Consider the following 27,650-nt stretch of genomic DNA (forward strand, 5'->3'; position numbering starts at 1 on the left):
GTTTTAGCTTAGGGTGAACATGGCTGGAAACACGTTCCCACCTTCCTGACCTAACCACACTCAAGGTCAGGCAGGCAAGGACCAAACAGTCCCTCTAGCCACCATCAGACCCTTCCAGCTGCTCACTGCAACACAGGCAACAGAAGAAGAACGCCCAGCTTCCAGGCCTATGGCCCACTGGGTCTTAGCGAAGTAGAGGGTGGCGTCAAAGAACCTGTGAAGTGCTGACAAAGGCCTCTCTAGTGATGGTCCATATCAACACAGCCACTTCTCTGCACCAGCAGCTGCTTCAGGCTGCCCTCAGCTCAGCCTTGCTGCCACTCTCCTGCCCAGCTGCAGCACACACAGGCATTAAAAGCTGCTTCCCCTCCCATGAACAGACCACTGACCTCTTCTAGGAGCCAGATGAGCAAGAAAATGACCCGTTCAAAAATAGGGCTTTTATTTTTATGTAAAAAAGTGTAAATAAAAATGGACTTTTTTCTGCCCAGGTTCTGACAGCCACCAGCTGTTGGCCCCACTGCCCACATGTCTCTCTAGCATTGGAGGAGATAAAATTAGGTGGTTAAGACACAAGCGATGCACAAGACTAACATTACAGATCTCTGCAGGGATGAAGTTCAGAACAAAGCAGCCTGGATCCCTCCCCATCCCAATGGACTAAAATCCTGGCTCAGAACTACCACCGTGACAGAGAAGAGACCTCTTGCCCCAGCGAGTCACTCCAGATTAGGGAAATCGTGACAAGTCTTACTGAAGCTGCTGAAGCCCCACACTCGGTGCCCATTGCAGAGCTGCCTCTGGCCAAGCTTTTCCTTACAAGGACTCATCCTCAACAGCCCTTTATAAAAGCATACTGGTCAGCTGCCTTCTGGTCACTTCCGCTTCTGCCCCTCAGAAGCATCCCCACTTCCCGCATTCAGAGCACACAGATATCAAAACCAAGGAAAGCAGCTGCAAACACTACAGTCCCATTCCAGCAACTGGGTAGAGAAAAGCAAAGAGCCAGCAGAAGTACAAACTGAGGCACTGGGTCTGGGGGATCAGCAGATAAACTAGTAGGCAGGTCCCCACACTATAAAGCAGAAAAACAACAATTTACCGTTCTGATCCTTTTATGATAAAAAAAGTACTGAAATGTACCTAGGTGGACTATTTGATCTCATCTAGCTGAGGGGCAAGCCAAGCATATGGCCAGGTTAAAACAAACCAAAGCCCTTTAAATAATCAATCCAAACTCACTCCAATGGGCCATGACAAAGGCAGTCCTCCAGACATCAACACATTCTGTGACTGTTGGGTAAGAGCTACAACCTTGGAAGAAAAGGAAGAAAGAGGCAGGACAAGACGTGGGGGAGAAATGTTATTCCTCCCTCTGAAGGTGAAAACGGAGACACCAAGTAAGAGCCAGGAGCTACCGCCTCCCTGAAGATACCACTTCTATTGGCATCACGGTGTTCAGCTTTAGAGAGCAATCCAGTGCAGGGGCAGTCGGGCACTCCACTCCTCTAGCAACCCTTAAAACAGGATGAGGAGGGGTCCCTGAGCAGTGCATATCCTGAGCAAACACACCTGCTCACTTGTATACACAGCAGACAAGGGACTTGTCTCATTGTCCCCTCTGCCACACAGCCAGTCATCTTTTTCTTGAGGCCTCAGTCTCCTCCCTCCCTACCAACGAGGTCGCCTGCTTTGGACAGATCCAGTCGCTTACTCCGAGCTCTCTTCTACCTCCTTTTGTTTCTTCTTTTTCTTCTTCTTGGTGCTGGTCTCAGTGGTCTGTGAATAGGTTGGAGATATCAGGAAGGAATCAAAAAGGAATATACACTGCTTATTTCAGGAGGAACAGCCCCAACTCCAGACACAGTGCAGGTTCCCCATGGCTGCAGTCCTCCCTCACCACCACACAAGCCTTGAGCACGCTGACTGAATGCCAGCACCATCCTCCCACCATGGCCCATTTCAGGGCACTGGAGTACAGAGGTTGCCTGGCAGGAACATGCACCCATCAACTGTCCTGGGGCACAGGCAGTGGCTCACCCCATCCCTGCCCCACAGTAGATCCACTCCCACATGCCTCACCCATCCCATCTCCCACCACTCTTAATCAGTTCAGTTTACAAATAAACCTATGCAGACATCCTTCTCTGTCCGTGGGGAGCCTGGCACTCTGGGGACATGCACAGCAGGATGTCCATGTGTTCATCCTGGAGGTATTATTGAGAGACAGCAATGTCTCCCATGCTTGAACCATACCACGGTAGCACCCAGTTACATACCATTTCTATTTGCTCTCCCCCACTCTCAGCTGCCTCTCTGGCCTTCTTCTCTTTCTTCTTCTTTTTCTTCTCCTTTTTGCTCAGCTCCTCTGGTGGTGGGGTGGCAGGGGATGGTGGGGTCACAGCCTCTTCACTTTCACTCTCCGACTCTCGTTTTCTCTGTTAGGGGAACACATCAGATATTCCATCTTCCAAAGGAGCTCAAGGGATGGGAAAACTTTGGAATTTCATTGCAAACATCAATCTGTTTCAATCAAATTTCACAGTGTATGGATGCTTTTGAGCAGGAGGGTGAGCTGCAAACTGCACGTGGTCCCCTCCAGCATACACTGTCTAGTAGGATTTGCTCCTGCCACAATTGCACTCTGTATTTTTCAGTGTTTCCTGTACCCCGAATGCTCTAGAGTTTGAAACACTGCTGCACCTTTGCAAACGCATGCACAAGTCGTGACTTATGGAGCATTAGATGCAACTCTCGCATGGACATTTCTGCAACTGTCTGTAATCTCCAGAAAAAATGCCTGGCACAACAAACTCCCAATGTGGCTCCATACAACCTATTTCCTTGGATGCTGCAGCTTGTACACCACAAGTCACAGCACGAGAACGAGGAGCTCTGTTACAGGACTCACGCCCAAAGTACAACATCCCAGAGACCAACACTCAGGAGCAAGGCCCTAAGCAAGTCACTCTACAGCAAAGTCACCCCTACAACACACACTGGGGCACTAAGCTCCCAAAGTATCAAACCCTTTCCCCTGTAAACAACCAACAAAAGCAGCACACAACTCAGCACTTGATACCAGCTGCCTAAAGGATCAGGTCTGTATCCACTCTTCATCGGGGCACAAACAACTTCAGAGCCAGAGAGCACTAATGATACTCACTTTTGGAGCCTTCTCCAGCTGTGAAACAGGTTGGGGGACAGCAGCTGCCTCTTTCTTGGAAGCATCCCTGAAAAAGAAGATCCCCAGGCTGAGCAGGACAGCCACTGCCTCGCACTGCTCTCTGAGAGTACAAAGCCCTGTCCCCCTCACAGGGGCTCCATAACCTGCGCCAGGCACTGGTGTGGGGAAGACCTGTAGCCAGCACCAGGGCCAGCTGAGCTGGGCAACAGCAAGGCCTCCCCCATTTAATTTAGCAGACTGACTCCCTCTAAAACCACAAGCACAGGCTAGAAAGGGATAACCGTCTGCTATGGGCCTTCTCCTCTGGCACTGCCAACTAGCGACATATTCCCTGTGTCTGTGAGAAATGCCACTGTGCTCCATGGGCCCAGACAGCCTTGGGCCAGGCCTAATGTGTTCCAAGCACAAACAGCAGCACAGGGTTCAGCCCCTGGTGCTCAGGGCTCTGCTCTGCCCACCGTGTGGGAGCCGTACCCACCTGTAATCTACATACTCCTTCTTCCAGGAATCCGGTGTGCTCTCGTTGGGCTTCCCATGCTTGTCCAGCAGACCCCTCTGGATCATCATCTTCTTTTGACTGGCCTGAAAGCAACGTGCAAGAAGTCAGACTGCAGCTCCAGGAAGTAAGAACCCTCTGTGGGGCTTTAGCCACTTGGCCTAAGAGAAGGTAATCCAGGAACAAGCCAACAACTGTAGCATTACTCATTTAATACTTCTCCGAGGACTTTCTAACGAATCACACAAAACATTCTCTGCACAGCAGCCTACAAATCTCAGACAGGAAGCATCTTTATTAGTAATAATGGCAATTTTGTGGGAGAATAGCAGCAAAATAAGATGACTTAGCATATCACAGACCTCTGATCTTTGGGCTTCTCCAGCTTAATGCTTTGCCACATTTCAGCTGCACCACTCCAGCTGCAAATGCAAGGCTTTGCTAAAGATTCCAAGATACTTGAACTGGCCCACATTACCTCATATTCACTGCAAGATAAATGTGCTTGCAACCCTACAGCTTTCTACGTTTCCCCTGAGCCACAGGTATGGACCAAGGCACAGCAACACGACACTGAGTTTTAAGTCTGAGCTGCATCACTCGCCACAGTGAAATGTCTGTCTGGCTGCTTTAAAGTTAGCACTGCCGACCCGCTCATTTCAATGACTACCACATGCTTGACACAGGAGAGGAACCCAACAATGGAGCTTCCCACTGCTCCTGCCTTTCAGGCACAACTTACTGTCTCACAAGACAGTTTGCATTGCAGCTCTGTTGCAGTTGCATCATAAGAAAAAGCAGCTCCTTGCCCAGCCCTCCAGAGCCATCAGAATAGGGTGATAGATGAAGGTCATCTTTGCACAGAGTGCTAATGCCGTCCACTTCACATCATTTGGCTCTTTACCAGAGGAGGGTTGGTGCTGCACAGACCTCAGAAGACCACAGCTGAGCACCAGCAGCAGCCCGTTTGGCCTCAGGTATTGCTGTCCAGGCTCCACGGGGAGGCAAAGCCTCGCTCCCGCCAGTACTGGGCAGCGTCACCATTGACAGCTCCAGAAGAGCACAGCAGAATTACACTGAGGCCCTGAAGAAGACAAAAGTACAGCTCTGCCCAAGTGACCCACCATCGCCCTGGGACTGACCACAGCCCCGCGCCACTAACCTTGGGACCGAGACCCCATTTGCGGGGATATGTGTCTCTCTCCATGATCACTCTCTTGATCTTCGCCACAATGCCGTGGTCGCAGGTAGAAATGACTGCTGTGGTCATCAAGGCAATGGCTGCAAAAGCAGGCAGAGTTCATTAACTCTTTAACGGCAGAACTGCAACAGGAGCCTGCTGCATGCAGCCTGTTCTTCCTCTAACAACACAAAGAGGAGGAGCAACACCACCTCGACCCCCTGCCCCTGTGCTGTTTCACCCCAAAACCTCACTGGAGGCAAGTGCTGGCCTAACATGCTGGAGAGCTGCCCTGCTCAAAGCCAGGAAGTGTATCAGCCATGGATTAACCACACCATAAGCACAGGCCTCTCCAGCTTACACCAGAACACGGGTCCTGGATCAGTGAACACAATTAAGAGCAACCATTTCCCAGAGCAGCATCAACACCACCACTGGATGGGAAAGAGCTCTCCAAGCACCTGCTGGAACACTTCCAGGCAGCTTTAAGAGCCATGCCACTAAAGAAAAGAGTGGTGCTGCTCCTTTGTCAGCTCCCAAAATCTTGCAGAGCCAAATGAGAGGAGACTAATCCTACCAATAAATTAGATTTTTCTTGCCAGGTCCATGAGGTGACAAGAGCGCCAGCAGTAGAGACAACAAGGTGGAACAGCTTGGCTGTGTCACACTTCCAAAACTCCTCAGTTCCGTGGGTCTGGACAGAGCATGAAGCTGTGCAGCACTGAGCACCATGACAGATGATCTGTACAGTATGCCAGCACCTCCCACCTACACGGCTTCTCTGAAGACCTTGGCTAGAACAGAGCACCCTTTTGAGTCACTTCACAGAAGCTGGTAGTTGCTCAAGTCCTTTCACCTTTACTTTCCTGATCTGCTCAGGATCAGAAGCGTGCCAGGTAGCAGTGTGTGATCAGACATCATCCCTCATCTCAGTGGGGATGTAGCCCCCAAAAGAGTGGCTCCAACCTCGCCGGCACCACTTCCCTCCTGCAGGCAGCCCCCCACACACCACAGCAGCCCCCAGTAGGACACTGGGAAACTGAGGGGTCTCTGGAGGCTGCACAGCACCCAGACCCTAGAACAGGAATCGGGGTGCTGCAGGAGGGCAGCACACTGCACTCAGGGAATGGATAAACTTTGTCATCACCTCACACACAGAGCACACCTGAAACCAGGCCGAGGAACTTTCACGCCTTGCCAAGGACTGATGTAGCCACTGTTTCTTAACACCCTGCCCAACACCAGCTGCCTTGGGCCATAATCACAATCCCCATCAGGGAGCACTAGCTAAACCTTTCATGCATAAGGACTCATTTGCTGTGCATTCACTGGAACACAGTCTGATATTTCTGCAGTCAGTTGGGCACAAGAAGAACAAAGAGTTTCATACCTAGGCAGATAGCTTCTCCTTTTGTGGTGATGACAACAATCTCCTGATTAAGCTCAATACCATCTTCATACCTCAGGACACCAGGCAGCATGATCTTGGCCCCATAGCAAATAGCATTAACCTGAAAACGTAGGGAACAGGAAGTCTTATAAGGTATTAGAGAATAAGAACAAGGTAAGAAGTGCCTCTAATATTTTAGCCTCCCATTGCCATTACTGTCCCAGCAATAACATTGCCACATTTCCACTTCTTAGTGTCCGCTCCATAAAACTTTGGGGTTTGGAAAGAGCAAGCAAAGCACCTATCATAGCAAACAACATGCAAGGCAGATAACTTCTCAGCATCCTCCTAAAGTGAGGAGAGCAGCTGCTCTGCCACTCCATTCTTGGCTTTTGCATCTTAATGCTCATCTGGCAGTGGCCCATACTGGGTCCTACATAACTCACAATCATGACAGCTCTGGCCAACACGTGAATCCTGATCCCTCAGTTATTATATCAGCTGTACCAGTTAGGAGGACACTTTGCAGTCTCTGGCTGCCACCTGGCACTATCTCAGGAACTCACCGCACTGTCTTTCATGACGAGCCGCTTGTGTGAAGTCAGCAGTTTCTCTAATGGCAGGATAACTCTCCTCAGGTAGCTGTCATCCTTGTTGTTGTCGTACTGCCACTGTGCATCCAGTACATCGTGCATAGTCACCATGTTGTCCTGCAGAGACACAATTCCTCTAAACTCTACTAGCCACCAACTCAAAACACACACAAGCAAACAGCGGAAGTCCAACAGCAAGTAGTGTGCTCAAAGGGAGGGAAAAACTGATGCCCAACTCAAAAGCATCAGAAAATAAGCCTGAAAGAGGCAGGATTGCTTTCTATCAACAGCTTGAGGTCAGCCTGATTTGTGCTACCACAGACCTTCTGAATCTCAGCACTTGGATCTAGTGTATAAGGGCAGCCTATATAAAATTTTTTAATATGACCAAACTTAAAACAAATACCTGGGATTTCTAGGTAAAGATTAGTGAGTAGAAGTCTAAATTAACCAGCTCCTCACGGAATAAACTCTTGAGGCAGCTGTAAGCACCCAACATCTGGAATTCAGGAATGATTGCCCGCAATCACAGCAGCGGTTAAGGGCACAGATGGGTGAGGAAGCACTCGCAACGGTTTTCCTCCTTCGTAAAGAAAAAAAGTAGCTGTGGAGTTTAGACTGGCAGCAGGATCCAGCTCTGACCAGACTGAAAAGTCTATACAAGCGTTCAAGACCACACTAGGCTCTATGTCCCAGACTCATTTCAAAGCAGCATATTCCCTGCATTGTGCCCTGACACCAAGCGGTCACAGATTGCTAAGCACAGCACGCATGCAGGAACTCGTGGCACTTGTGTGGTTTGTAGGCTGAGAAACACAGGTGGCATAAAACAAACTTTCAGTCACCATGGTGCACATCCCAGTCACTCACTGTCCCAAAGTTTAATTACCAGAGCAGGGGCAACACCCTGAACTGAACTCAACACTTTGGTTACAGACCACCTATGGCATCCCATGTTTTTGGGGCTATTTGCAAAGCTCCTCCCAGCCACATGCACCCATACCTTCTCATGCTGTAAAACTAACGCAGTTCCAAGGAACTCTTGTGAGTCTGACAATTTTGGATTTGCTGGTTATAGTCAGAGCTACCACTCTACCTTCTCTCCGAGGATGCCTGAGCGCACTCTGCGGAGCTCTTGCATCTGGCCCCCTACACCAAGCAGCAAACCAAGGTGAACGCAGAGTGTTCGGATGTATGTGCCTGCTTCACAGCTGACCCAGAAGATACCTAGAACACAGGACAGAAGAGCATTTAAATAAATATCTAGAAATGAAATACATCTTGAAGCGCTCCCTCCTAGAGAACCTGTAGGTCCAACCCTTCACAGAGCCATCAGCCTGGGGTGATAGATGAAGGTCATCTTTGCACTGAGTGCTAATGCCATCTAATTGACATCATTTGGCTCTTCAACAAAGGATGCAGCAGCACAAAAAATAGATGGGGTTTGCTTCTCAGCACGCCAAAGTACCACATGAAGCAGTTACTGCTTGATGGTGCTGAGGACTTGTCTTAAGCCATTTGCCAAGAACAGGAAGCAGCCCACAACACAGAAAATTTTATCAGCTTAATATAGGAAGAAAGGATGAAAGCCTCGTCTTACCTAATCTCCTCTCAGGATCGTACTCCACCAGCTTGCTCTCATAGATGGTTCTGACTCTCAGCTGTCGTTTCACAGCAGCAATAAGGGGTGGTCGCTGAAACAGCGCGCCTGTCAAAGTTTCTATTGCCTGAAGGTAGAAGCAAAAGTGACATGTCACATATATTCTATAGCGTAGGAGCACCCTGGGGTTTCCATTAACTACAAACATTTCCATAAGTGAGAAACTGCAAGATTCATAATTTGGTGGTGTCACATTTAATAAAGCAGATATGAAAAGGTGATGTGGGCAAAACGGTATGCAAGCTGCCAATGAGCATAGCTGGGCTTTTTCATCAGGTGGCAGTATGTGATCAGACATCATCCCTCATCTTGATGAGGACAGAGCCCCCAAGAGGGGCTCCAACCCTGCCAGCACCACTTCCTCCCGCAGGCAGCCAGCCACACACCACAGCAGCCCCCAGTAGGACACTGGGAAACTGGAGGGTCTCTGGAGGCTGCACAGCACCCAGACCCTAGAACAGGAATCGGGGTGCTGCAGGAGGGCAGCACACTGCACTCAGAGAATGGATAAACTTCGTCATCACCTCACACACAGAGCACACCTGAGCTCCACTCCTGCCCTCTCATCTCCCACCAATGCTGAACACTTTGTATGCCAAGTGCCAGCACAGCTAAAAGCATGCCGAGACTTACCCTGGCAAGCTGCGCCTCACTTTCAATTGCATTGTGCAGCCGAATAATTCCCACATACTCTTTGCCTGAAAGAACGACAAGAGTAGTCAGGAGTGGCCACTTACATTTACTGTTGACCTCAAGGTCCACACTGATTCACAGCCACACATCCATGGAGCCCTGAAATTTTCACAACCACCTCCCCCTAGGAAGTGCACCCTGTTTACCACAGAGCTGGTTATTCTTCCAACAAAATAAATTTAAGCTACATTTATTTCTTCACCAAATTTTATTTCACTGGTCTGCTGGAGACTGAGGCTGTAAGTTCAGTTAGTACATGAGACCAGTCTCTCAGAAGCGTTTTCACTGAAACAGCACAAGCCCCAGAAAAGCAATCACAAAACGCATGTGACGGCAGGGATGCACCCTGACTAGCACAGTGAGAAGGATAGGCAATCCTTCAGCTCAAGATACTGAAGACCTTTCAAAGATTGGAAACCTCCATTGTGTCTCCAAAATTAACTCCACACCTCCCCAGTCATTTAGATTGTTAATGGTTCCAGTCAAACATACCTGCACTCTGCTGCGATTTGACCAGTCGTGTTGCCCTCTCAATACATACAATGAGGCATCCAGTGACCTTCGGATCCAGAGTACCGCTGTGCCCCGTCTTCTCTACTCGCAAGATGCGTCGGATCCATGCAACCACTTCATGGGAAGACGGATTGGAAGGTTTGTCAAGGTTAATAAAGCCGGACCTGTAGCGAAAAATGACAGAGAGCAGGAGCTAAGCATCAGAGCAAACACAGTAAGGGTGCAAGCACTCGGACAATATTTGATGTGGCTACAAAGAAATGTGTATCTGTGCAGCCAAATAAGCAATTAGTCTTACATAGGTCGAGCTGCTCTGCACACAGCAGGTGATATACTCCACAAAAAATTCTCTTCTCCCCAGGCTGCTCATCACTACCTGTCACTTAAACCAAACACTACAAACAAACTGCAAGCTGTCACAAAGACCAGCACGGCAAGGGACGTTCTATTTCACCCCACAGAACTCCTTAAGTGTTTGCATGCCTGTCCCCAAACCAGCCACAAACCCAGAATAAGTGACCAGTGGGTCTGATCTAGACATTTACTGGTTAGTAGCAAGGCAGAGTCCAGGGCAAAGATACAAGGCGAATCCAGAACAGAAAGTGTTTTGGAAACATTAACTGTGAAACAGAAATAAACCATTCTGGCACTTGCTGCACTCACCTAACATAGTCAGAAATCTCTCTCTTGAGGGGATTAGCGCCAGAAGGAAGAGGTGTGTAGTGCGCCGTCATCACATTTAACTTGTCAAAGTTCTACAAAATACAAGCAAAAGTCACAAGGGAACTTGGACTCACCTTGGTTTCAGCACTGCTTTGCCCCAGTGCATCTCCCCAGTTACACAACATCAGATTTATACATTTAAGTGAAAGAGCCTCTTCCAAAACGACCCAACAACTAAAGCACAACAAACTCTTACAAAAAGAGAAAGAAATTTAACTCCTGCACTGAAAGAAATGGGAAAGTGGCAGAATATCAACCTTTAGGTTAGATCAAGGCAGTATAAATACAGGGAACCCTAGAAACTCAGCACATGTAACTCAGGTCTATACAGACCACAGGCCATCGACAAACCAAAATAAATAGATGAAAATATTTGTTTGACTCTTTACAGGAGACTTTAAATTCACAAAGCAGCCCCAGAAACGATCCTGCTGGAAAAATCTGTAACACGATTTCTACACGCAGAGGGTTTGCCTCTGATGCGAGCAACAGCGATGCTTTATTAGCAATAGGATCACACAGAGCGAGGGCTGCGCTGCTGGAGGACGGCAGGGGGAGCAGGGGGAGCGGGAGGACAGCACGGGGATGGCACCGGGACGGCAGGGGGAGCCGGGCCGGCGCACGCGGCGGCCCACAACGCGCCCTACCTTCAGCAGTAAGGGCCACTGGGACGTGTCCAGCTGGGCCACGCGGGACTCGGGCTTGATGAAGAACTCCTCCGTGTGCTGGATGTCCTGCGGGAGGAGGAAGAAATACGGGATGAGAGCAGGGAAACCCGGCGACCACGCTCCCTCCCTCCCGCTGCGTGTGAGCCGCCCTTAAGCGGCGGCCCCGCTCCCGCCGGCCACGGGGGAGTTGCTGCAAGGCACCGCCAGCCCCAGGGAGCGCCTTCCGCACTCACCGCTACATCCTCGTCGGCGAGTGCCCTCTTCTCCTTCTTCCGCCGCTTCTTCACGGTGGAACCTGCGGGAGCGACACGCTGAGACGGCCCTCGGAGCCGGGAGCGGGGCAGGCCCAGGACGGCGCCCGCAGCTCCCCCACCCCGGGCCCAACGCGTGCCCTCCCCACGTGGCGCCGCGGCGGCCCCGAGCTCCGAACCCCGCGCGGAAGCAGCCCTGAGGCCTCCCCTCCCCGCTCGGCACAAGCCGGGAGCACCCGGCCGTTCCCGCCCGGCGCGCACCGTCCCCCTCCGCCATGACCGCGCCGCGTGGAGCCGCGCCGCGCAGAGACCGGAAGCACCGCCTACGTCCCGACAGGCCACGCGCCGCCACGTGACCTCGGCCCCTCCCCGTGACACGTGATCCCCACCCCACAACGATGCATCTTGCTGCATCGATCTGAGGCTTCGGCCCATCCATTGCTGCCCCAGTGATACCAGAAATCGCTACCATTACAAAAAGTGGAATATTTTTTATTTAAGCTAAAGCAGAGCTAGTTTACATCTGAGTAATTGTATTAAGTTCAACAGAATGTCCCTCTGACAGAGATTTTCTTTCCAACAGTGTTTTTTCCAGACCCTGTCCATGCTTTTGAGGCGAGAACGCATTGTGCTCAGTGTAATCTGAGCTGAACAAGTGTCTCCCCTGCAATCCCCTCTGTCTGCAGTCTCCCCCCATCCCAAATGCAAGAATTGGAGCCAAAACTCAAAATCATCAAGTTTGGACTGTTGTGAAGTTCATAATAACATTAAACTTGGGAAAGTCATAGAATGCGCATAAGATCTCTGGGAAAATTAATCCATATGCCTCTGAGTGGGAAATCCATTCTGTCCCAGCTCTGGTCTGGCTGCACACAGCGATGGAGATCACTGCCTTGTGTCGCCCAGGCCCGATAAAGGCTGCTCGCTTTCTAAAACTCCAAAACGAGTCCTAGAGAGTTTATTTGCCAGCATTTTCGGTATCACCAGGACAAGCCCAAGTCCCATCTCCTGGGAGTTTTCCCCTAAAACAGCAAGATGCTACTCTCATCATGCATCTGTCCTGTACGACCTCCCTGCTCACATCTCCACACATTATTACATCTTCCCTGTTAATGCTGTGCTAGATTAAACCCACCATGGTGAAATGCAGTTTGTGTGTTGATGGGCAGGAATTACAGACTGCCCTCTCTCCCTGACCCAGCCACCCAGTAGATGCAGTTTAGATAAACCTCAGCACTTGCTCCAACCTGAGGCCAGGCAAGCAAGAACAAAACACATGAAATTTGATCCCATCCAATTTTTGCTGAGAAAGAGTTGGTTTGGTCGCATTAATGATGGGCAGAGGGAAAAGAAGAAAGTAAAACAAAGCATTGGATTAATAGAAAAACTAATGGAGGAAAGCCCGAACTCACTCTGGTTTTGTTTGTGACACAGGAAAATAAATATGAATGGGCAAAACGTCAAAACAGAAATGTGCACAAGACCTCCAGTTGGGAGGTGACCTTGGGCTTTCTTGAGGGAATTATATCACCATCAACAGGGCTTAGCCCTCAGTTCCTGCTTGAAGAAGTCGAGTTGCCAAACGCTGACTTAATCAGTTTATTTACCTGACACGCAGAGCAGCTCGAGGTGGGGGCCCTCCAGAGAGGGACCCTGAACACAGAAATCCCTGGGTGCTTGTACCCTCACAATCTGAACTCCCCACCCCTCACACAACAGTTCCCACCAGCAGCAATAGTCAGGTCTGGAGTCTCCCCATTGTTCAGCGGGTCCCTTTGTTGTCTCTAGGCCAGCTTCGCTCCGAGGTCGCTTCCTCAGCTGGTGATGGAGGCAGCCCTCCTTGCATCCTTATCTCCCAGCTCAGACCAGCTCCAGGGCCTTCTTTACAGAAACAGGGAAAAGTTGAGCACATCTGGGTGACAGTTCACAGCTGGCAGCCTCAGGATCCAGCAAATTCAGTTAAGCAACTTCTGTAGAAGCAGCATCACAAACAGCACAACAGGCTCGCGGGGACGAGAGCAGATCAGGGCCTTTGGCACCAGGAGCCTGCCCGCAGCCCCTCCCCAGTCCTCTCGCTCGCTCAGCCCTCTGCCGTGCCTGCGATGCTCCTCTGCGCTGGTGTCCAGAGGCCGCAGCCAGCAGTCCTCGGGCAGCACTGGGCTCGGGAGAGATGTCGTTGCCTTGGAGCTGAGGAAGGTTGACTTGGGAAGGGCCAAGGGTGGCAGATTCGGCCCTCCCGGGCTGAAGGCTACCCTGCCTCAGGCAGGGCTCTTCCCCTGCTCAGCCTCTCTCTTCCACAAGCTGCCTGTTTGTCACAGGCTGCCAGCTTCTTCCAAGACTGCTGTCCGTCTGCAACACCTGAATCCACCCCCTCTCTGGCTCAGTTGCGCTGCACGCTGGGGCTCTCCAGCCAGCAGGGGAGAAGATGGATTCAGCAGCAGTCCTGAACCACAGCTGATCTGCCTGGGACCCAGCACTGAAGCACCTCACACGCTTGGCACTGCAAAATTATCTCTGCCTGGCCCGTACTAGAATGTGATGGCAGAGACGGGCTTGGTCCTCCGGGAGACAGCAGCCCAGGCAATCCTCACAGCTGAGCGGCGAGAGCAACATCCCCGGTGTCTGGAAGGATTTGGCCAGTGCCTTTGCTGCCACGGGGGGCTCAGGGCATCGGCCAAGAGGGAGAGGGTTTTGTGCCTAACCCTAAGCCTTCCCTGCACTGAAAGACCCGCGGCTTGCGGGAGGGGCTGATGCACCTCAGATCCGCATCGCACTGGAGGAAACGGTGTCTGGTCTCCATTCCCCATGGCGTCAATATCCGGAGATGCTTCCAGCGAGGACGCTAGAGCTCGACTGGCTCTAACCCAGAGTGGCCCCTTCCTTGCACCCTCGCTCCCTTCCCTGCTTCCTGCGTGGCTGCAGAACATCCCGGAGCTACTCGGCGAAAGGGCTTGGTTGCCGACCCCTCGGAGAGCCTCGCGCACGGCACCTCTCGCGTTCGGGAGGGCAAGAACCGAACCCCCTCGCTTCAAGGCGTGTTTCGCCCCTGCTCCGAGAGGCGTCAAGCCTTCGACGCCGGCTGCTCGGGACACGGCCCGGTCTCCCCGCTCACAGCCCCTGCCCGGCGGGCGCCAACGTCTCCTGCAGCACCAAGTGCAGCAGATGGTTCTGCTCGGCGCCCAGCAGCGGCCACAGCTCGGCCTGCAGCGCCCGCAGCGCCCGCGCATCCTTCTCCTGGCACGCCAGCACGGCCGACTGCAGCAGCAGGAAGAGCTCCGGCGGCAGCGGCCCGCCCGCCGCCCCCGCGCCGCCCCCGGGCCCCGGCCCCGCGCCACTCCCGCCCCAGCAGTAGCGCTCCAGCGTGCGGGCGTGCTCGGGCGGCAGCTTGGCGGGCGGCGGCTGCAGCAGCAGCAGCAGCAGCACCCGCGACACCTCGCAGCGCGCCAGCAGCTCCGGACAGGCGCCGCCCGCCGCCCCGGCCCCCGCCAGCGCCTGCGCCCGCGTCAGCGCCGCCAGCGCGCCCGCGTAGTCGCGGCCGAGCAGCAGGCAGGAGGCGCGCTCGGCCTGGCAGCGCAGCGCCTCCAGCGGCAGCCGCGCCGCCGCCAGCAGCTCGGCCGCCCGCTGCAGGGGCGCGGCGGCGCGGGCGGGCCGGCCCGTGTCGCGCAGCGCCGCCGCCAGCTCCAGGCACGGCCCGGCGGCCGGCGCCGGCTGCCCGCGCTCCAGGTGCAGGCGGGCGGCGAAGGCGCCGCAGCTCTGCGCCGCCGCCACGTGCTCGCCGAAGCCGCCGCGCAGCGCCAGCCGCTGCCGCAGGTCCCGCTCCTGCCGCAGGAAGAGCCGCGCCGCCTCGGCCAGCGCGGCCGCCTCGGCGGGGCCGTGGAAGAGGCTCTGGGCGCAGCGCGCCACGGCCAGCTGGCACCACGCCGCGTAGGGCAGGCTCTCCTGGGCGCGCAGCTCCCGCGCCAGCGCCGCGAACTGCTCGGCCGCCTCCGCCACGTTGGGCTTCCGCAGGAACCGCCGCCGCAGCTTGGCCGACACCAGGCGGTACCGCGACAGGAAGTCTCCGCCGTCGCCGCCGAGCCCCGTCCCGGAGGCGCCCGCCCCGCCGGGGCCGGTCCCGGAGCCGCCGGCGCTCGACAGCATCACGGGCACCGAGCGGAGCCGCCGGCCGGGCGGACACCCCTGCTTCGGGTCACGTGGGCGTGGTCGAGGGCGTGGTCGATATATGGGCGTGGCAATCAGAGGGAGTGGCCGGTGAGGGGGCGTGGTCAGTACGGACGAGGCCAATCAGAACGCGGTCACTGTGTGGGCGTGGTCAACAAATAGGCGTGTCTAAGCATTGAGCCTGATTAGCATGTGGGCGTGGTCAGTAGCGGAGATGGCCAATCAGCGACCGTGTTCCCTGTGTGGGCATGGTCAGTAGCTCCCCGTGTATCTCCTTCAAGCTCTGTAGTGGGGTTTGGGGGTGTGGGTTTGCTCGGGCTTTAACTGGAGAGATCAGAGGATTCAGTCTTTAATCAAACATTTTATTCTCCCAAGTATTAATGGAATCTTTGAGATAAGGAGTTTCTAGAACAGTTCGCAGTCTGAATAAACATCCTCCCTCCTCCTCATGGCCCAGGCTGCGTTTGCCTGGTGTGTGAGGGGCTCGCGCAGCTTCTCCTGCGCTGTGGTCTTATAAAATCAGCAAACAGATGAGTGTATGAAATAGGAAAAACACAAACAGGAAAATGTTCTCTTCTGCAGGGACAGGATGAGCACCAAAGAATAAGAAACTCAGAAAATCTTTCTAGGCCCTCCTGTGGTGGTTTCCCTTTGGCTGCTAGGTCTCTTGCTGGGTATTTTTGGCGTGGTCCAAGTGCAAAGCAAGTGCTGTGCAGTGGGCAGGTGTCACAGTTTCGCCCAAATTCCCAGCTTGATCGCCAGCTAAACACAAGGAGTTCCACAATACCCCTCGGGAAAGGAAAGTGAGAGAGAGACTTGTGTGTTGGATACTACAACTTAACCAGCTTTAATGAAACAATAATAATAAGTAAAATAACACTAATAAGAAAATAATGTATATATACACAAATATACAAAATCAAACTCTCCGAAGACTGCCCTGTCACCAGTGATGCTGCAGAGCAGGTTTTATACTGAGTATAGCATCTGTGGAATGGAATACTCTGTTGGTCAGTTTGGGGTCACCTGTCCTGTCCACTGCTCCCTGCAGGTGCGACCCTTTTTCACCTCCTTTACTTAAGCATTCCACCAACTTCAGACTAACCTTGGCTTCCATAAAAATAAATATATACAATGGCCTTTCTGCATACCAATGCCCCATTAGCTTGGTGATAATCATAAATTTTAAGTGTTATCACTCCTAGAGACAGACACTGATTGAAAAACATGTAGATAACTTTCAGAAAATGAAGTTACTTAGAAAAGGCTTAACTGAAAAGTTAGGAAATCAATTCTGCTTTATCTCAGACCAGTACACCAGGCAAAGCTGCTGGTCTTGGGTGAACGTGCCAGTGAAATGAGCGAAGGAAAATCATTAAAGGAAGCCCAGAGCTGTCTGTTTGAATACACAGAAAAGTGAGGCTGACCTGGAGTTACAAAGACTGTGGTAACAACAGGAGAGGTCAAGTTATCGTGGTCCTGGTTTAGGGTGACAGCTGAGCAGTGCTGCTCAGCACGCTTGTCCTCCAAGCCCTGCAGTGCACGTTTCTGGGCTCCATCATGGAGCAAAATATTCACCCACTCCCCAGGTAATGTTCTGATTGGTGTCTCCCTCTTCTTTTCCCAATGCTTCTGCACTCATCATCTCCCTTTTCCTGTTTTCTCTGGTGTGGCGGTGATGAGGTACTTAGAAAGTGCTCACAGAGGATTCCTATTCCTCTTCCTTTTCCTCCCATTGCAAGAGCCTGTCCGAATCCTGGGCTCTGTACCTGCCCTTCCCCAGGAGACCCTAGGCCAAGGCTATATCTCCTTCGATACTTTGAGCCTTCCTTCTTCCTGGGAAATACATTCTTCAGCTGTGTCAGCAGAGGTGGTTCAGAAAAAAGTAAGGTCCCAGTTCTTCTCTCTTCATTTACCACCACCCCATCCCTCCCAAGGAAGCGCTAGACCTGATGATGCCAGTGAAAGAAATATGGAGTGGTTTTAATTTCTTTCTCCCAACAAGTCCTGTCTGGTAAGTAATAGCAGTCAAAGCAAATCCTTGAGGAAGGTCCCAGGACTAAATGGAAAGCCTATATCTCTGTCACAGACCTATTGTGGCTCAGCCTGCCCTGGTTCCTTACGAGAGCTCTCCTCAGCCTGCCCTGGATGGTGCAGAGCACAGCCCTCCGGAAGCTGCTGGACAAGAAGAAGAAGATGACTGGGTCAAGGCAGCTGTTGAGGGCTGAGATGCAGAGCACAAGCTCATTAGCAAGGTGGAGACCCTGCTTCCAGGGCAGACTAGAAATGACCTCCACTTGTGCGAGGATGTAAGGAATGCGGACAACGTGATAGGGGGTGAAGCATACAATGAAGATGATCAGGACTATGAAGGTCTTGGCAATCGTTCTCATGCTGGTCCTCTTGTTCAGGTGCTGAGCTTTCACCGAGGAGACTCTTTGGAGCCTGGCAAATATCTTGCTGTAGAAGTAGAGGAAGAGCAAGAGCAGGATGAAGAAAGTGACTACTGCGACCATGTTAAAAGCTGCTGCTGTGGTGCTTTTGCTCCTGAAGTGGAAGCATTTGTGGTCACAAGGCTCTTTTCCTCTTGTCTCAAAAAAGAAAGGCAGCATGAATGCTATGTGCACCAACCAAACCACTGCAGAGGCCATGGTGCTACAGGACACAGTGTGAATCCTAAATTTCTGCAAGGGCCAGATGATCTTCAGGTAGCGATCAAGGCTGATCAGGCTGAGGAATGAGATGCTGACATACATGTTGAGGTAGAAGAAGCTCCCAATGATGTTGCAGAAGATCAGAGGCTCGCTCTTGCTTTGAAAGGTGATGCGGAAGGGCAGACAGAGAGAGAGCAGCAGGTCAGAGAGTGCCAGGTTCCTCATGTACACGGTGATGGAGGTCCTGCGCTGCACACTGCCTGAAAACACCCAGAGCGCTAGGGTGTTGCTGAGCAGCCCGATAATGAAGATGAGGGAGTACATCACAGGGAGTGTCACAGAGAGGAACTCATCTTGGATCTGGCGGCAGGAATTGTTGAGTCTGTGGTCTGTGAGCTGGCTGGCAGGAAGGGAGGTGCTTGGGGGGTCCATCATTAGGACCACAGATCTGGAAAGGAAAATGCAGGAGGAGCTGGAGCGGACATCTGCATGAGCTGGCTCTGTACAGGCATTGTTCTTGTAGGTATGGAAGACCCCTGTGGTACCTTTGTGGTTCCCCAGTGCCTCACGTCACTGCAAAGGCATTTTTGCAACTTTTGACAGTCCCCCAAACTGTTATGTGAAGGCCAGCAGCTCGTGCAGCAAATGGAAAACTGGACTGGAGACTCAGGAGCCTGAGTCTGCCAGGCTCATGCTGGCTTTCTGGCAATGCCTTTTCTTCCATGGGACACAGAGCTGCAGGGAAACCTCCACAGAGGATCTGCCCCTTCAACAGTGGCGAACAGGCCACTGCACCCCTGCCACAGGCTGGACTGGGTGCTCAGCAGCACTCTGCTACCCCAGGCGTGGTAACCAGCTTTTCTTCTGGCTTCTCTCATGCTGTGCTGTGATACCCTCTGCTAAGGAGAGATGTGAGGCTGGAGTGGTGGAGTTGGCTGCTGTGTGCTAGGTGAGCACACCCTACTAAACAGCTGGGTTTCCTCAGCAGGCAAAAAATACCTTTTAGATTGTACGTGATGAACCACATGGGTATAGCAAAGATGAATTCAGACAACATGCAGCATGATACATATGGATGTATGTACATCCCACACCTGGCTGTTCCTCCCTCAACATTCTGCTGCTCTCACGTCAGATTCCTGAGCTGCCTCAGAACCCAGCCCCCCTCCACCGGACCCCTCACCCCTGCCCAGCTCTCTCTAATGCCCATCCTTCCCCCCAGGCTGATCCTGGTGCTTGCAAAGTGCAGAGTGGTGTGTCGGGGTGCAGCTCTTCACCACCGGTGATGGTGCAGGGGGTGTGCTCACGCTACTGATCCTGGTGTTTAGGCTGACTCTGGATGCTGTGTGCATGTGTGTGCCTGCATGTGTTTGGTCAGCCAAAACCCACAGCTGCTCTTCTGCAAGGCCACGGGGCTCCCCTGCCAGCGAGGAAAGGCAGGGAGCAAGCCCACATCCATGGAGGCCCTGCAGCTGTGGTGGCCTGGCTCTGCCCAGCCCTACCCAGCCAGACTCCAGAAGCACTCCACATGCCCATGAGCTCTTGTTTCACCTGGGCAGTGATGCGAGACCTGTCTCCTTCCAGCCCCTCACCCTTCACTTCCCTTCCTACTTTCCATGATGTCGAATGACCCGTAGCTGCAAAAACCTCAAATTTCCTTCCCACCTGCCACAATTTCTCTAAGAGATTTCTCTGGTCCCCAGCACAGACTGCAGGGCAGAGCCAGTCCTGAGTGCTTTAGGACACAGGCAGCAGAGCTATCTAGATTTGACACACAGAGCTTGTGACACCACAGGTTGAATGTCTCGAATTCACAGTTCTGGCTTGCTGCACAGTGGTGATGCCACAGGCACCTGATTGCTTCGAGCTGGATCTTTGCAGCATCTATGTGCACCTGCATATGCACCCACCACGGTGCCTCTGACCTGGGGGGGCTGAGCAGGTCCCTCCAAGTGCAGGCACTGACCCTCATATGTGTGCACAGCCTGACTATCGATACAAGCACGTAGAGAGCTGTGTGTGTGGTGTGCAGGGGCTCATGCATGTATGTACAGCTCTGGGAGGGTATGTGCCTGTGTGTGCGATCACACAGCAACATCACCTTCATATGTGAGTCAGAGTTGGTACCGCGATACACACATTTTGTGGGTGTCTGCACATGTGTGACTATTACCTGGCTGTGACAGTTTGCCTGAGTGCGCACAGCTGTGACAAACCTGTATGTCACTCCAGCCATGCTGGAGCCCATGTGTATGGTGTATGGTGGATGCCCCTGCCTGTCCTGGGACATCTGAGCCCATGACTCTCCCTGCCCAGACCCAGCCCAGCTTTTCCCACCAGCTGTAGCCCCAAGCTGAGTTAGCTAGCTTCAGTAGCCCCCGGCTCCCTCTTTCCCCCAACACTCACCCCCATGACAAAAACATCCCAGTGACCCATAGCAAGAAGAAAAGACACCCCAGAATCACCTACCTCTCTCGGTACCCCTCTTCTGCACCTTCCCCTGCTGTGACAGCGGTTCCTGCTCTTGTTGGGGCCCTATAAGCCCTTGGTTGCTGATGACATCTCTCACCATGACAAACATCCTCCACGGTTTCCCTGCTCCTCCCATGTGGGCTTGATGGGTTTTTCCCCTTCTGGCCCTGGAGAGGGGGTGCATTTTCCAGGTGTTTGTCCTGAGGTAGGCTCTTCAATGCACCCCATACACCCCCTTCACGAAGCAAGCGCTGGCCACTGCAGCAGCTCACATGAACGAGCCAGTTTGGAGAGATCAACCATCCACCTTTGGGTGCTGCTCTCTTCAAACCAGTTTGTACCAGAATGAGTCAAACTGCAATCTGAACCTGATGTGCCTTGTGAAAGCACCCCATGATGCATCACCCACTGCCCTTGTGGACCGCGAGGGATCTCAGGCACTTAGGGTAGAGTTCAGCCATGGGGAGATGGGGCACAGCACTGTGCCACTGCTCACAGCTACCCCACAGCGTTGAGGCTGTGAGCATGGGTCTGTTCTGGCAGAAGGGAGTTCTCCCAGCTTTTGCCCACACCGAGGGGAAAGTGATTCAGCTTGAAATCCTTAAATCACCCACTTTCTTAGAGACTCCTGGCCTGATCCTGCGCCTACTGCAGCCCCGCTCAATTATATTCCCAGCATTGTCTGTGTCAAGCGTCTGGCCGGGGTGGCATGGAGACAGACCAGAGCTGCCAGGGCAGCTCCACCCAGCATGAGAACTGCACAGAGAGGGCCAGCTGGTTTGTCCCCCAGCCCTCATTCCAGACACCGAAACCAGAACAGCCATATGCACGGAACAGATCATTCTTCAAACTGTTTCCACAGTACCGGATTTAGCTCATGGAGCAGCGTGAGGTGCACCCACACAGATGCAAATAACCCAGCAGGCAGGGGAGGAATGGGCAGGTGACAGCAGTGGAAAGAAGAAATCCTTTCACATGCTGCTCTCCACTGGCTGATGCAGCAGGATCTGGCCGGGGCTGAGAGAGAAAACGGAGCTGCACACAGCTGTCTTGACCAAAGACGGGGCAGCACCCTCCATGCTGTCAGCACTACTCTACACTCAGGGAAGAGGAGGCACCAAGAGCTGAAAAGCACTGGGCAGAGCTGGGTAGAGCTTAGGGTTGAGCCCAGCATCCTCCCAGCCCCACAGCAAGCTCTGCAGTCCGTCTTTGCAAATACAGCCATCTCCAGCTGCTCAGACAGCTCTTCATGCCCACTGGAGGGACCTGAACTCAGGATCTCTTCATCTGCAACTCATGGCCCAGTGTGAGTCCCAAAGGGCATTAAATGAGGCAGGTCCTGAGGAGCGAGTCAGTCATCCATCCGTGTATGTCTGAATGTCAGCACTGTGAAATCTCTTTCAGCAGCGTCGGCAGTGCAGAGCCCTTGGCACCAGAAATCCCTGCTGTGACCCCAGCTTGGGGGCTGCCAGGCAGCTCCTGGGGGCTGTGGAGGTCTAAAGCTCTCAGGGAAAGGAGGCGTCTACATCCTACCCTCCTGATTCCCATCCTGCCGCTGCCTTGTGAGAGGCTTTATATTCAGCTGCATTCAGACCCCACAAAAGTAGGTGAAGTCACCAGTCATGTGGGCTAGAGAGAAACCCCTGCCTGTACCTGCCTGTGCTCTTACCCCTTGGCAGGGATTTGCGCACAAAGCCCATGGGCAGGCGCTGCATGGCTGGGGCTTCTGTCGGCACCAGCTACCCTTCTCCCAGACCAGCGGAAATCTGCTGCTCATCCCTTTGGCGGGGGCCCCCCAGCCCACAGGCTGCTTTCCCTGTATCACACCAGCCTCAGGCTTGATCCTGAAGCCTAACCCAGACCTGGGGGTGGGCTGGGTCACCTGAGTCATCCTCTGTTCCACGGAAGGCACTGCCATATGCTAGCTTAGCAGGTCTGAGAAACAGGAATGAAATCCAGACCCACGGGGTGCTTTACCAGCAGGTGCATTGTGGTTTGATTTGAAACATCTTGGCTGTGCTTCTCACACCTCAACAGCACCCCAACCCTGGGTAAGCTGAAGGTGCTCTTCCCTCCAGAAGGAAACCACTGATTCCCTGCAGGGCAAGCGTACATGAGTAACAGAGGTTGGTTTGCTCCAGCCATGGAAATCCTAAAGCCTCAAGAACAGAGGCTAGAGGCAGTCAAACCACAGATTTTTCCAGCTTGTCCTGGCATTTTGTGCTGCTTCAGCTTCATCTCCAAGCCCCCGCTGAGTAATTAGGATAAATTTAAGAAGACTTGCCAGCCGGCAGGCAGAGAAGTAACTGTAAGCTGAGAAAGGCCAGGAGATTTGAAAGTGTATTCCTACAGCATCAGCTGGCTGGTGTCAGTCCCTTCCAAATACATCCATACGGATAAGCACACCGCTACACTTGTGACCCCCGTGTTCCTGCCCAGCCCTTCTGCAGTGATCCGGCTCCTGAAAGAGTCCAGGGACAGAGGTCCCAGTTCTGGCTATGCTGGGTGCGAGTCATGAGGGTGTAAAGGAGAGAAGCAAGGTCAGTTTTGTGGGGAGGGACATCTTCTATTTGACTGGTACCACTTGGATGGCACCATCCTGGACAGGCAGTCCAGAGTAGAGGCTGGCAGAGCAGAGGACTCTGTTGGAACTGAAAGCAAGAATAAGGTCTTTAGTCCTGAGGACCAGTGGTTACTGCCTGAGCTCGGCTTCACGCTCAGGAAGCAGAATGCCCCACCGCTAGCAGGCTGCTCACAGCACTGCGAGATGCTGACAGCTTGAAATCTCTGCGGTTGTTGTGAGTTGGTGTTTCGTGGGCATTGTTATGCCGTAGCATCATCCCTTGCTTGGGGAACATTTTACTCATTCTGAGGGGTCACAGAGGGATAAGCTGCATTATCAATCACACTCCAGTTTCGCTTGCCAGCTTTACAGTACCTTTTGTGGGCTGAAAGCATAGGTCAGAGTGGGTTTTTCTTATAACTGTGTTTGGGGGTTTTATTCTATGAATTGAATTCTAAGAGTCAAAGAGAAGTACTGAACTTGAATTACAGATTCAGGCATTGACACCCACGCTGTCCTTTGGGACTCAGCTTTTCACAACACACCAATGCGACATGGGTAGGAAAGTGCCCGTTAAGAGCAACCACAGGGCTGCTCTGAGGTAGTTTGGGACAAGCAGAAAGCTGAGCACTGCCTTTGGCAAGTCCGTGTGAGATGACATTCAGGGGAAGAGAACAGGAGGATGTCTGGTGGCACTGGACCTCACAGGGCTCCTCAGCTCCTGGTGGCTGCTGTTTGGTGTGTGTTCCCGTAGCACAGGGGTTCCCGTAGCACAGCCCCTCTCAGCCAGACCAGGGCAGTGCAGGGAACAGCAAGAACCGGGCAGGCGCACATGCTGCTTCCCCCACCCCCTCGCTCTCCAGCACCAAATATTGTCAGCGCTGTGGCTTTCCGGACCCAGATGTGGTTGATGTACAGAGCAACCCCAAGAGCTCTCTCGTCAGAGTGTTTATCTGCCATCGTCGAGCTCACCTAAAACCCCTGCCCCGCAAATCCTTCGCGCCAGGCCCTCACCCTCCTCCTGCCCCGTTGGAATGAACTCTCCCCGCTGCCGCCACGCCGAGCGGCCCCGGCCGCCAGCTCTCTCAGGGGACGCAGGAACTGCACAGCCAGGCTCTGCCCAGGGTGGACCGACAGCTCCGCTCGTGGGGTCACGAGCGAGGCCGCAGCACGGCAGTGTCCATGGCCACCGGGCGGGCACCTATTGATCAAACACAGCCACTATTGACCACGCCCACACAGCGAACACGGTCGCTGATTGGCCACGTCTGCTTTTTACCACGCCCATCTATTGTACACGCCCACTAACTGGCCAGTTCCGCATGTAACCACGCCCACATACTGATCACGCTCATTGATTGGCCAAGCCCTATACTGACCACGCCCACATACAGCATACTCCCGCTGATTGGCCACGCCCATATATCTACCACGCCCCCTCGTCCCCGACCCCGCCCACGTGACCCGAAGCAGGGGTGCCCGGCCGGCCGGCCGCTCCGCTCGGTGTCCGCGATGCTGTCGAGCGCCGGCGGCTCCGGGACCGGCCCCGGCGGGGCGGGCGCCTCCGGGACGGGGCTCGGCGGCGACGGCGGAGACTTCCTGTCGCGGTACCGCCTGGTGTCGGCCAAGCTGCGGCGGCGGTTCCTGCGGAAGCCCAACGTGGCGGAGGCGGCCGAGCAGTTCGCGGCGCTGGCGCGGGAGCTGCGCGCCCAGGAGAGCCTGCCCTACGCGGCGTGGTGCCAGCTGGCCGTGGCGCGCTGCGCCCAGAGCCTCTTCCACGGCCCCGCCGAGGCGGCCGCGCTGGCCGAGGCGGCGCGGCTCTTCCTGCGGCAGGAGCGGGACCTGCGGCAGCGGCTGGCGCTGCGCGGCGGCTTCGGCGAGCACGTGGCGGCGGCGCAGAGCTGCGGCGCCTTCGCCGCCCGCCTGCACCTGGAGCGCGGGCAGCCGGCGCCGGCCGCCGGGCCGTGCCTGGAGCTGGCGGCGGCGCTGCGCGACACGGGCCGGCCCGCCCGCGCCGCCGCGCCCCTGCAGCGGGCGGCCGAGCTGCTGGCGGCGGCGCGGCTGCCGCTGGAGGCGCTGCGCTGCCAGGCCGAGCGCGCCTCCTGCCTGCTGCTCGGCCGCGACTACGCGGGCGCGCTGGCGGCGCTGACGCGGGCGCAGGCGCTGGCGGGGGCCGGGGCGGCGGGCGGCGCCTGCCCGGAGCTGCTGGCGCGCTGCGAGGTGTCGCGGGTGCTGCTGCTGCTGCTGCTGCAACCGCCGCCCGCCAAGCTGCCGCCCGAGCACGCCCGCACGCTGGAGCGCTACTGCTGGGGCGGGGGCGGCGCGGGGCCGGGGCCCGGGAGCGGCGCGGGGGCGGCGGGCGGGCCGCTGCCGCCGGAGCTCTTCCTGCTGCTGCAGTCGGCCGTGCTGGCGTGCCAGGAGAAGGACGCGCGGGCGCTGCGGGCGCTGCAGGCCGAGCTGTGGCCGCTGCTGGGCGCCGAGCAGAACCATCTGCTGCACTTGGTGCTGCAGGAGACGCTGGCGCCCGCTGGGCAGGGGCTGTGAGCGGGGGCACCGGGCCGTGCCCCGAGCAGCCGGCGTCGAAGGCTTGACGCCTCTCGGAGCACGGGCGAAACACGCCTTGAAGCGAGGGCGTTCAGTTCTTTCCCTCCCGAACGCGAGAGGTGCCGTGCGCGAGGCTCTCCGAGGGGTCGGCGACTGCGCCGCTTTCTCTGAGCAGCTCCGGGATGTTCTGCAGCCACGCGGGAAGCAGGGAAGGGAGCGAGGGTGCAGGGAAGGGGCCGCGCTGGGTTGGAGCCGGTTGAGCTCTAGCGTCCTCGCTGGAAGCATCTCTGGATATTGACGCTGTGGGGAATGGAGAGCAGACACCGTTTCCTCCAGTGCGATGCGGATCTGAGTTGCATCAGGGAAGGCTTAGGGTTAGGCACAAAGCCCTCTCCCTCTTGGCTGATGCCCTGAGCCCCCCGTGGCAGCAAAGGCACTGGCCAAATCCTGCCAGACACCGGGGATGTTGCTCTCGCCGCTCAGCTGTGAGGATTGCCTGGGCTGCTGTCTCCCGGAGGACCAAGCCCGTCTCTGCCATCACATTCTAGTACGGGCCAGGCAGAGATAATTTTGCAGTGCCAAGCGTGTGAGGTGCTTCAGTGCTGGGTCCCAGGCAGATCAGCTGTGGTTCAGGACTGCGGCTGAATCCATCTTCTCCTGTGCTGGCTGGAGAGCCCCAGTGTGCAGCCCCACCTGAGCCAGAGAGGGGGTGGATTCAGGTGTTGCAGACGGACAGCAGTCTTGGAAGAAGTTGGCAGCCTGTGACAGGCAGCTTGTGGAAGAGAGAGGCTGAGCAGGGACCAGAGGCTTCTCAGAGGGGAAGAGCCCTGCCTGAGGCAGGGTAGCCTTCAGCCCGGGAGGGCCAAACCTGCCACCCTTGGCCCTTCCCAAGTCAACCTTCCTCAGCTCCAAGGCAACGACATCTCTCCCAAGCCCAGTGCTGCCCGAGGACTGCTGGCTGCAGCCTCTGGACACCAGCGCAGAGGAGCATCGCAGGCACGGCAGAGGGCTGAGCGAGCGAGAGGACTGGGGAGGGGCTGCGGGCAGGCTCCTGGTGCCGAAGGCCCTGATCTGCTCTCGTCCCCACGAGCCTGTTGTGCTCTTTGTGATGCTGCTTCTACAGAAGTTGCTTAACTGAATTTGCTGGATCCTGAGGCTGCCAGCTGTGAACTATCACCCAGATGTGCTCAACTTTTCCCTGTTTCTGTAAAGAAGGCCCTGGAGGAAGCGACCTCGGAGCGAAGCTGGCCTAGAGACAACAAAGGGACCCGCTGAACAATGGGGAGACTCCAGACCTGACTTGCTGCTGGTGGGAACTGTTGTGTGAGGGGTGGGGAGTTCAGATTGTGAGGGTACAAGCGCCCAGGGATTTCTGTGTTCAGGGTCCCTCTCTGGAGAGCCTCCACCTCGAGCTGCTCTGTGTGTCGGTAAATAAACCACTGGTTTACTCAGCGCTGTTGATGGTGGCACAGTTACCTCAAAAAAGCCTCAGGACACCTCCCAGCTGGGCAGTAGGAGGCAGGAAGTGGATCTGGAGCTAGATGTGGATGATGTAGAACACTTGAGCCACATGCTCCCACCTAAGTGAGCAATACCTGGTACAGAAGAGAGACTAGTGGAAAGAGCCAGACCTCCCTGACTGCCCCCTCCAGCCACCCCTGAGCAGCAGATCCATGGGTTTCTGCCTCTTAATCCCCATCCACTTGGTGTATCTGCTGTGGAGGAGAAGGGAGTGGACTGCTAGCTTGACGGGGCAGCCCTGGGCTGAAGACCGCTGTAGAAACTTAGAAAAAGCAGACCATTAGTCCTGGGTCACCCAACAACCATGGGCTGCCTCGCTGCAGCAGAGCTCTCCCCTCACTCCCTGCCCAGGCTGGGATGCTGGGGCTCTTTCCTCCTGGC

General features: G+C 54.6%; 4 protein-coding genes and 5 non-coding genes across 9 annotated transcripts; 1 reads left to right on the plus strand and 8 right to left on the minus strand.

The window, feature by feature from the left end:
* Positions 1–489: 489 nt before the first annotated feature.
* DKC1 (dyskerin pseudouridine synthase 1) lies at positions 490–11,698 on the minus strand. The gene is made up of 15 exons (XM_054075585.1): positions 11,616–11,698; positions 11,337–11,398; positions 11,083–11,169; positions 10,376–10,467; positions 9,692–9,876; positions 9,140–9,204; positions 8,447–8,573; positions 7,943–8,073; positions 6,820–6,963; positions 6,254–6,374; positions 4,846–4,964; positions 3,666–3,769; positions 3,167–3,233; positions 2,280–2,438; positions 490–1,779 (listed from the first exon to the last, which is right to left on the minus strand). Exons 1-15 carry the CDS (start codon positions 11,629–11,631, stop codon positions 1,711–1,713), a joined length of 1,548 nt encoding a protein of 515 aa, XP_053931560.1. The 5' UTR covers positions 11,632–11,698; the 3' UTR covers positions 490–1,710.
* Positions 4,505–4,580, minus strand: LOC128853229 (small nucleolar RNA SNORD83). Its single transcript, XR_008451577.1, has one exon. It is a non-coding gene; the product is annotated as a small nucleolar RNA SNORD83 (small nucleolar RNA).
* On the minus strand, positions 5,770–6,015 carry LOC128853226 (small nucleolar RNA SNORD17). Its single transcript, XR_008451574.1, has one exon. It is a non-coding gene; the product is annotated as a small nucleolar RNA SNORD17 (small nucleolar RNA).
* On the minus strand, positions 7,644–7,778 carry LOC128853224 (small nucleolar RNA SNORA36 family). Its single transcript, XR_008451572.1, has one exon. It is a non-coding gene; the product is annotated as a small nucleolar RNA SNORA36 family (small nucleolar RNA).
* On the minus strand, positions 8,174–8,249 carry LOC128853228 (small nucleolar RNA SNORD83). Its single transcript, XR_008451576.1, has one exon. It is a non-coding gene; the product is annotated as a small nucleolar RNA SNORD83 (small nucleolar RNA).
* Positions 8,793–9,035, minus strand: LOC128853225 (small nucleolar RNA SNORD17). The gene has a single exon (XR_008451573.1). It is a non-coding gene; the product is annotated as a small nucleolar RNA SNORD17 (small nucleolar RNA).
* Positions 11,699–14,314: 2,616 nt separating the features above from the next.
* Positions 14,315–15,582, minus strand: LOC128853166 (40-kDa huntingtin-associated protein-like). Its single transcript, XM_054075709.1, has one exon. The coding sequence runs from the start codon at positions 15,492–15,494 to the stop codon at positions 14,463–14,465; it is 1,032 nt and encodes a 343-aa protein (XP_053931684.1). The 5' UTR covers positions 15,495–15,582; the 3' UTR covers positions 14,315–14,462.
* A 571-nt stretch (positions 15,583–16,153) lies between these two features.
* Positions 16,154–20,976, minus strand: LOC104069047 (probable G-protein coupled receptor 34). The gene is made up of 2 exons (XM_054075691.1): positions 20,639–20,976; positions 16,154–18,617 (listed from the first exon to the last, which is right to left on the minus strand). The coding sequence occupies exon 2, from the start codon at positions 18,602–18,604 to the stop codon at positions 17,588–17,590; it is 1,017 nt and encodes a 338-aa protein (XP_053931666.1). The 5' UTR covers positions 18,605–18,617; positions 20,639–20,976; the 3' UTR covers positions 16,154–17,587.
* Positions 20,977–24,630: 3,654 nt separating this feature from the next.
* On the plus strand, positions 24,631–25,885 carry LOC128853179 (40-kDa huntingtin-associated protein-like). The gene has a single exon (XM_054075806.1). It carries the CDS (start codon positions 24,717–24,719, stop codon positions 25,746–25,748), a length of 1,032 nt encoding a protein of 343 aa, XP_053931781.1. The 5' UTR covers positions 24,631–24,716; the 3' UTR covers positions 25,749–25,885.
* The last annotated feature ends 1,765 nt before the right edge of the window (positions 25,886–27,650 follow it).

Source organism: Cuculus canorus, chromosome 10, assembly GCF_017976375.1.
Source record: "Cuculus canorus isolate bCucCan1 chromosome 10, bCucCan1.pri, whole genome shotgun sequence".
In the NCBI taxonomy this organism is placed as follows: Eukaryota; Metazoa; Chordata; class Aves; order Cuculiformes; family Cuculidae; genus Cuculus; species Cuculus canorus.

What these genes read in the sequence shown, in the direction of transcription:
- DKC1 (XM_054075585.1), bottom strand. An exon ending in AGGAGAAGCTATCTGCCTAG is followed by an intron (nt 4,965 to 6,253) that starts GTATGAAACTCT and finishes CTGCTTTTGCAG; the next exon opens with CCATTGCCTTGATGACCACA. An exon ending in AATGGGGTCTCGGTCCCAAG is followed by an intron (nt 3,770 to 4,845) that starts GTTAGTGGCGCG and finishes CGTTGCTTTCAG; the next exon opens with GCCAGTCAAAAGAAGATGAT.
- LOC128853166 (XM_054075709.1), bottom strand. Translation starts at nt 15,494, where the DNA reads ATGCTGTCGAGCGCCGGCGGCTCCGGGACCGGCCCCGGCGGGGCGGGC.
- LOC104069047 (XM_054075691.1), bottom strand. Translation starts at nt 18,604, where the DNA reads ATGATGGACCCCCCAAGCACCTCCCTTCCTGCCAGCCAGCTCACAGAC.
- LOC128853179 (XM_054075806.1), top strand. Translation starts at nt 24,717, where the DNA reads ATGCTGTCGAGCGCCGGCGGCTCCGGGACCGGCCCCGGCGGGGCGGGC.